Source organism: Eimeria necatrix, genomic scaffold, assembly GCF_000499385.1.
Source record: "Eimeria necatrix Houghton genomic scaffold, Enh_scaff841, whole genome shotgun sequence".
Taxonomy (NCBI): Eukaryota; Apicomplexa; class Conoidasida; order Eucoccidiorida; family Eimeriidae; genus Eimeria; species Eimeria necatrix.
Window position 1 is genome coordinate 1 of NW_013654649.1, and position 7500 is coordinate 7500.

Here is a 7500-nt window from a genome sequence, read left to right on the forward strand (position 1 = left end):
TTAGGGTTTAGGGTTTAGGGTTTAGGGTTTAGGGTTTAGGGTTTAGGGTTTAGGGTTTAGAGGCGCCGCCGACAACGTGGCCGAGTGGTTAAGGCGGTGCCCTGCTAAGGCATTGGGTTCTGCCCGCGTAGGTTCGAATCCTGCCGTTGTCGCTTTTTCGAGGGTTTAGGGTTTAGGGTTTAGGGTTTAGGGTTTGGCTCTAGGGTTTGGGGGTTTGGCGTTTAGGGTTTACGGCTGGGCCTTTTGGGCCAGTCTGCGCGTCTAGGGTTTAGGGTTTGGTTTGGAGGGTTTACGGCTCGGCTTTTAGGGTTTAGGGTTTGGCTCTAGGGTTTGGGACTTAGGGTTTAGGGTTTGGCTCTAGGGTTTAGGGTTTAGGGTTTGCACTGGCTGCAAAGTACCTTGGGTTTAGGGTTTAAGCTGGCTATTGAGGGTTTAGGGTTTAGGGTTTGCACTGGCTAACGAGGGTTTAGGGTTTAGGGTTTGCACTGGCTAACGAGGGTTTAGGGTTTAGGGTTTGCACTGGCTATAGAAGGTCTAGGGTTTAGGGTCTGTTGCCGTTGCTGCTGTCAAATACCCAGCGTCGAGGGTTTAGGGTTTAGCGCTTGGGCTCCAAGCCTAAAGCCAAGGGTTTAGGGTTTAGGGTTTGGGGTTTAGGGTTTAGGGTTTCGCAGTGTAAAACGAATTAAGATCGCAGTTTGGAGAAACAAGCCAGTGAGCAGCAGAATAAACAAATAAAATAAATAAATAAAATAAATAAATAAAATAAATAAATAAAATAAATAAATAAATAAATAAATAAATAAATAAAATAAAGTAAATAAAATAGATAAACAGGTGCTGCAGATTGCTTCTGCCCGCGCGGCAGCTGCTGCTGCTGCTGCTACTGCTGCTGCTGCTGCTGCTGCTGCAGCTGCTGCAGCTGCTGCTGCTGGGGAATTAGAAGGCGTTCGTGAACCCTAAACCCTAAATTAGGGTTTAACCACGCCAACTTTCGCTGCTCTGAGGATTCGGTCCTTTATTTTGTATCCCCTCTGCACCACCTGCGCCACGCTGCCCTTTTTCTGCACACAAAAACCCTAAACCCTAAACCCTAAACCCTAAACCCTAAACCCTAAACCTTAGAGCCTTAACCGCAGCGCTGCGACCCTAAACCCTAAACCCCAAACCCCAGAGCTCGATCAGTAAGCCCTCGGTCGCTAGATGTTCAGGGTTTGTGCTGTCGACCAAGGGTTTAGCGTTTAGGGTTTAGGGTTTAGGGTTTAGGGTTTAGGGTTTGCTGCATGCGCACGTCGCTGGGACCGTCCATCTCAAAGAGAGCCTCGTGAAGAGAAGGGTCGAACTTCTGGCCCATCTGCGCCCACAAACCCTAAACCCTAAACCCTAAACCCTAAACCCTAAACCCTAAACCCTAAACCCTAAACCCTAAGACCCTAGCTCACAGCTGGTTTTCTGTTGCTGCAGAACACCGCCAAAGCCCAAAACCCCAACTCTGAACCTTGAACCCCAAACCCTAAACCCTAAACCCCAAACCCTAGCCCCCAAACCCTAAACCCTAAACCCTAAACCCTAATCCCTAAACCCTAATTCCTCACCGGGTCGTACTGCTGCACCCCAAACCTCTCTAGGGTTTTGTGGAAAAGACTTTCGGTCAACGATATGCCGTGCACAAACTGCTGCAACTGCCCCAGACTCTGCTGCTGCTGCTGCTGCTGCTGCTGCTGCTGCTGCTGCTGCTGCTTCTCAAGCTGCTGCTGCAGCTGCTGCGGAAACCCCTCAAACCCAGCCGAGGAGCCAGCCGGGAGGCCCCCGAACGGAAGGCGGAAAGTTTTGCTGCGTTCATGGCGTCAGTGCGTTGAGGTGTACGTACACCTCAGGAGAAGGCGGGGCGGAAGAGTGTTGAGGTGTATGTACACCTCAGGAGAAGGCCGTGCTGCTGCCGGGTGCGGGCCGCGCTGGGGGTCCAGTCCGGCTTATTTGGTTCTTTAAAAGACATTAATTAATTAAATTAAATGTTTAATTGAAAACTAACCATCCATTTTACTCTTTGGGGCTCCAGATACACCTGGAGGGCCCCACTGTACATGCACCCGGCGGGGCCGCCGCGCTCGCGAGCAACGCGCTGCGCAAAGTCGCGGCTAAAACGCGCAAAAAGAACAAATAAAAGAATAAATAAAAGAACTAAAATACTTTTTTAATTAAATAAAACATTTAATTCCGCATTTGCGGCCTTCCGGCCGCTTCGGCAGCTCCAGCGCAGCTCAGGTGTACAGACACCCCGATGCTCGCGCAGCCGCACAACTCCTCCAGTCTTCGCAGCAGCAAATTCATTTTATTTCTTTTTAATTCCTTTTTATCTTTTTGTTTTCTATTTTGCTTTTAAAAACAAATTTAAAATCCAAAAATTCCCATTTCTACTGCCAGCTTTCCCGGCTGCAGACGTGGGGCCCCGCTGTACTATGTGCCGTCGCTGCTGCTGCTGCTGCTGCTGCTATTGCTGCTGCTGCTGCTGCTGCTGCTGCTGCTGTTACTTTTGCTGCTGCTTTCTGCTGCTGCTGCAGTTGCTGCTGCACCACCCTTTCCCTTTTTGATATGACACTTCTGCTGCTGCTGCTGTTGTTGCTGCTTCAGCGGTTTTTCGCCGCTGCTGCTGCTGCTGCTACTGCTGCTGACCTTTCTGCTCGCTGCTGCTTCTGCTGCTGCTGCTGCTGCTGCTGCTGGCCCTTTTGACTGCTGCTGCTGCTGCTGCTGCTTCCGGGGCAGATATCGCTGACTTTTTTGCACCTTGTCCCAGAGGTTGCTGCTGCCGCTGCTGCTGCAGCATCTGCTGCTGCTGCTCCTTTGACTCCACCTGCTGCTGCTGCTCTTTTTGGCCCTGCAGCTGTGGATGCTGTTGCTGCTGCTTCCGCTATTACTGCTGCTGCTGCTCCTGCTGCTCTTGCTGTCGCTGCTGCTGCTGCTGCTGCTGCTGCTGCTGCTGTTGCTGCTGCTGCTGCTGCTGCTTTGCACAGAGTCCGGCCTCTACCTCTGTTAGTATTTCGGGTGTATGCACACCTCAGGTCGAAGTCTGCGTTTGCTGCTGATGAATTTAAATTGAATTTGCTGCAGCTCCTCCAAACCCTAAACCCTAAACCCTAAACCCTACGCCTTAAACCCTAAACCCTAAACCCTAGCCCCGGCAGAAGAGAACTGCTGCGAGAAGCACGCAAGATGATTTGCAGTTCTATTAAAATTGTCGTTTCTATTATGGCTGCCCAAAACCCTAAACCCTAAACCCTAAACCCTAAACCCTAGGTCATCTGCCACAAAGCAAAGCGCCTAGAGGCCGCAGCTGTAATCTCCAGAAGATGAGTTGATCTTATTCTGCTGCTGTAGCTAGCTATAGCTAGCTGTGGCTAGCTGTGGTTAGCTGTAGCTAGCAGTGGCTAGCTGTGGCTAGCTGCGGCTAGCTATGGCTAGCTATGGCTAGCTGTGGCTAGCTGTGGCTAGCTAGCTTTAGCTAACTGTGGCTGGCTACGGCTAGCTAGTTGTGGCTAGCTAGCTGTGGCTAGCTAGCTGTGGCTAGCTAGCTGTGGCTAGCCGTGGCTAGCTGTGGCTAGCTGTGGCTAGCTAGCTGTGGCTAGCTAGCTGTGGCTAGCTAGCTGTGGCTAGCTAGCTGTGGCTAGCTGTGGCTAGCTGTGGCAAACTGAGTGTTTGTAGACACTCTTTTAGGGTTTGGATTAAAGGAATTCGGGGAGTGGGGCAAGCGGTTGAGATAAAACCAGAAAGAATACAAACCCTAAACCCTAAACTCTAAACCCTAAACCCTAAACCCTAAACCCTAAACCCTTAACGCTTGAGTTACATCTAAGATAACAACAACAAGACAGTGTGGAGCCGCAGAGATGAACGAAAGCACTTCTGTGAAGGCATTAGGCGCTAGGGTTTGGGGTTTAGGGTTTAGGGTTTAGGGTTTAGGGTTTAGGGTTTAGGGTTTATTTAGCTGGAGGGCCACGTGTCTAGCGTCTTCTAGCTTTACATTAAGCATTTAAAAACTCTGAACAGCTATAGGGTCTAGGTTTTAGGGTTTAGGGTTTAGGGTTTAGGGTTTAGGGTTTAGGGTTTGGCGTTTGGCGAGCCCGAATTAGCCAGAGGGCCCCGGAGGGCCCTGGGGCCCCCCTGAATGTTTGTAGCCTCATTTGTTTGCTTCTTGCGTTCATTTTACGTTTTTAAAAGACATTTTATGTTTTTATTTCGTTAATTTGATTCAATTTGAGCGTTTAAACCGCTGAAAGCCTCAAAATAAACCCTAAACCCTAAACCCTAAACCCTAAACCCTAGGGTGAACCCCCGGGTGGCTCAAGGGGTGGCTCGCAGGTGTCCATACACCCCAGCGACCCGTTTTTCTCGCTTTCATTTCCTTTCATTTCATTTAATTATTTTATTTTATTTATTTTCGACCTTTAGCTGCAGCTTCATGCGAAGATTCTGGCTGGCTCTGCAGCAGCAGCAGCAGCAGCTGCTGCTGCTGCTGCTGCTGCTGCTGCACGGAGGTAAGGCGGACCGGGGTCGTTTTTCGCCGTTTTTCCGCGCAAATGCTTCAAATTGCGTCCATTTGAGTTTTTAATTCTTTTTAATTTCCATTTTTTTCATTTATTTGCAATTTCTGCGATTATTTTGCGACTTTTCGCCAGAAATTTCGCCCGCGGAGGCGCAAACGGCCACCGGCGGCAACTGCGTGGATTTGTTCCCCGCAGATGCTGCTGTTCTTTCCTACTGCAAAAACGGCGCTTCTTGCGGCGTCAACGTTTCCTCAGGTTTGCTGCTGCTGCTGCTGCTGCTGTTTTGCTGCTGCTGCTGCTGCTGTTTTGCTGCTGTTGCTGCTGCTGCTGCTGCTGTTTTGCTGCTGCTGTGTCTGCTGCAGCTGCTGCTGCTGTTTTTGTCGCTGCTGTTGAAGCTGCTGCTTTTTCCGCTGCTGTTTTGCTGCTGCTGCTGTGTCTGCTGGAGCTGCTGCTGCTGTTTTTTTCGCTGCTGTTGAAGCTGCTGCTCTTTTTCCGCTGCTGCTGCTGTTTTGCTGCTGCTGCTGCTGCTGTGTCTGCTGGAGCTGCTGCTGCTGTTTTTGTCGCTGCTGTTGAAGCTGCTGCTCTTTTTTCCACTGCTGCTGCTGCTGCTGCTGCTGCTGGTTTGCTGCTGCTGCTGTGTCTGCTGGAGCTGTTGCTGCTGCTTTTGTCGCTGCTGTTGAAGCTGCTGCTCTTTTTTCCGCTGCTGCTGCTGCTGCTGCTGGTATGCTGCTGCTGCTGTGTCTGCTGGAGCTGCTGCTGCTGCTTTTGTCGCTGCTGTTGAAGCTGCTGCTCTTTTTTCCGCTGCTGCTGCTGTTTCTGCTGCTGCTGCTGCGACTTTTGCATCTGAGTTTGCTGCTGCAGTACTCGACATTTCTGCTGCTGCAGTCGCTGTCTTTGCTGCTGCTGCTGCTGCTGTCCTTTCCACCTCTGCTCGCACTACTGCTGCTTCTGCTGCTGTTCTTGCTGCTGCTGCTGCTGCTGCTGCTGCTGCTGCTGCTGCACTTGCCTCCTCGTCGCCCCCAAGTAGCTCTCTAGGCCCCCCTTCGTTTATTATTTATTTATTTATTTATTTTTACTTATTTATTTATTTATTTTTATTTATTTATTTATTTATTTATTTATTTATTTATTTATTTTCCATTTAGGCACTTTGCTGGAGTTGGTGTGCGACTGCCAGTCGCTGCAAACCACAGAGAAGTTTTACGGGGGCCCCGACTGCAGCATTGAAGAGAAAATGAACTACATCATGGGCTCTCGTGAGGGTTTAGGGTTTAGGGTTTAGGGTTTAGGGTTTAGGGTTTAGGGTTTGCGGGGCGTATGCGGCGTAGAAGGCTCATTGCGAGGGGTTTGCTCTACGCAGCAGCAGCAGCAGCAGCAGCAGCAGCGGCGTCGCCTGGCTCGCAGGCCGCAGCGGGCCAGGCCCGGGGATCCACTAGGGTTTAGGGTTTAGGGTTTAGGGTTTAGGGTTTAGGGTTTAGGGTTTGCGCGCAGTGGGGAGCGACGTGCCGAACACCTGCTGGCTGGAAAACCTGCTGGGCCTCAACGCCTGGAAAGATGTGGGAGGAAGAGTTTCATCTTTTTGTTATTCTGTTCCTTGTCCCAGTCCAGATTCAGGCTCCTGAAGCAGCAGCAGCAGCAGCAGCAGCAGCAGCAGCAGCAGCAGCAGCAGCAGCAGCAGCAGGGGGAGGGGCGGCGGCAGCAGGGGCGGAGCGGCTGCGGGAGCCGCAGCAGCAGGAGCCGCAGCAGGAGACCGCCTGGAGCCGCAGGAGCGCAGCAGCAGCAGCAGCAGCAGCAGCGGCAGCAGAAGTGGCAGCAGCAGCAGCAGCGGAGCTTGGAGTAGCAGGAGCGCAGCAGCAGCAGCAGCAGCAGCAGCAGCAGCAGCAGCTTGTTGCTGCTCGCTGCCTCTCTTGCCGCTCGAGGCCCTGAAAGAGCATTTTAGTTAATTAATTAAATTAATTAATTTAATTAATTTAATTAATTAATTAAATTAATTAATTAAATTAATTAATTAATTAATTAATTATGTAGTTTTAATTTATTCGCTGATTTATTTGCCCCGGCTTCTCTTCTTTGGCTTGCTGCTGCTGCTCCCGGTTGCTGCTGCGCAGCAGCAGGCGAGTCGTTTGCTGCTGCTGCTGCTGCTGCTGCTGCTGAGCTGCTGCAGCAAATCGGGGCTTCTGCAGTGGCGAGCTTGAGGCGCCGCTGCAGCAGCTGCTGCTGCTGCTGAACCTGCAGCAGCAGCAGCAGTTGCTGCTGCTGTTGTTTGCAAGGAGTCAAGTAGCTGCAGCAGCAGCAGCAGCAGCTGCTGCTGCTGCTGCTGCTGCAGTTGTGACCCAGCAGGTGTTACATGGAATGCAGAACAAAACAACTTCATTCTTTTATCGGAGTTTTTGTTGACAACGGGGCTCAGAAACCCCAAATTAGGGTTTAGGGTTTCGAATTTAGGGTTTAGACCCTCTTTGCTATTTCACCTTCCCTTTTGGGGGCCCCCAGGGGGCCCCCAAGGGCCCCCCTTGGGGGCCCTTTAGGGGCCCCTAAGGGCCCTGAAAAGTTTCTTAGGGGGCCCCCAAGGGTCCGGGGGCCCCCTTGGGGGCCCTAAAGGGGCCCATAGGGGCCCCTGGGGGGCCCACAGGGGCCCCTCTGGGGGCCCCCTTGGGGGCCCTTTCGGGGGCCCCTAAGGGCTTCTTGGGGCCCTCTTGGGGGCCCTTTTGGACGGCCTTTAGGGGTCCTCCTAAGGGGCCCCTTGGGGCTCCTGGGGGCCCCCTCGGGGGCCCCCATTCTAGACCCTCCCCAGTTTGGGGGCCCCTCTAGAGCCCAACACAAGGGGCCCCCCTTGGGGGCCCCCCTTGGGGCCCCCAGGGGGCCCCCAGGGGGCCCCCCCTATAGGGGGCCCCCTGGGGGCCCCCTGTAGCGCTGCTCAGTATGATTACTCTCAGCATGGGGCCCCCTAGGGGCCCCTTTT

General features: G+C 52.3%; 1 protein-coding gene across 1 annotated transcript; it reads left to right on the top strand.

The window, feature by feature from the left end:
* Positions 1-4453: 4453 nt before the first annotated feature.
* On the top strand, positions 4454-6464 carry ENH_00079140 (hypothetical protein, conserved; the record flags this gene model as incomplete). Its single annotated transcript, XM_013583175.1, has 5 exons — positions 4454-4529; positions 4671-4793; positions 5684-5794; positions 6030-6094; positions 6153-6464. The coding sequence occupies 5 exons, from the start codon at positions 4454-4456 to the stop codon at positions 6462-6464; spliced, it is 687 nt and encodes a 228-aa protein (XP_013438629.1).
* Positions 6465-7500: the final 1036 nt, after the last annotated feature.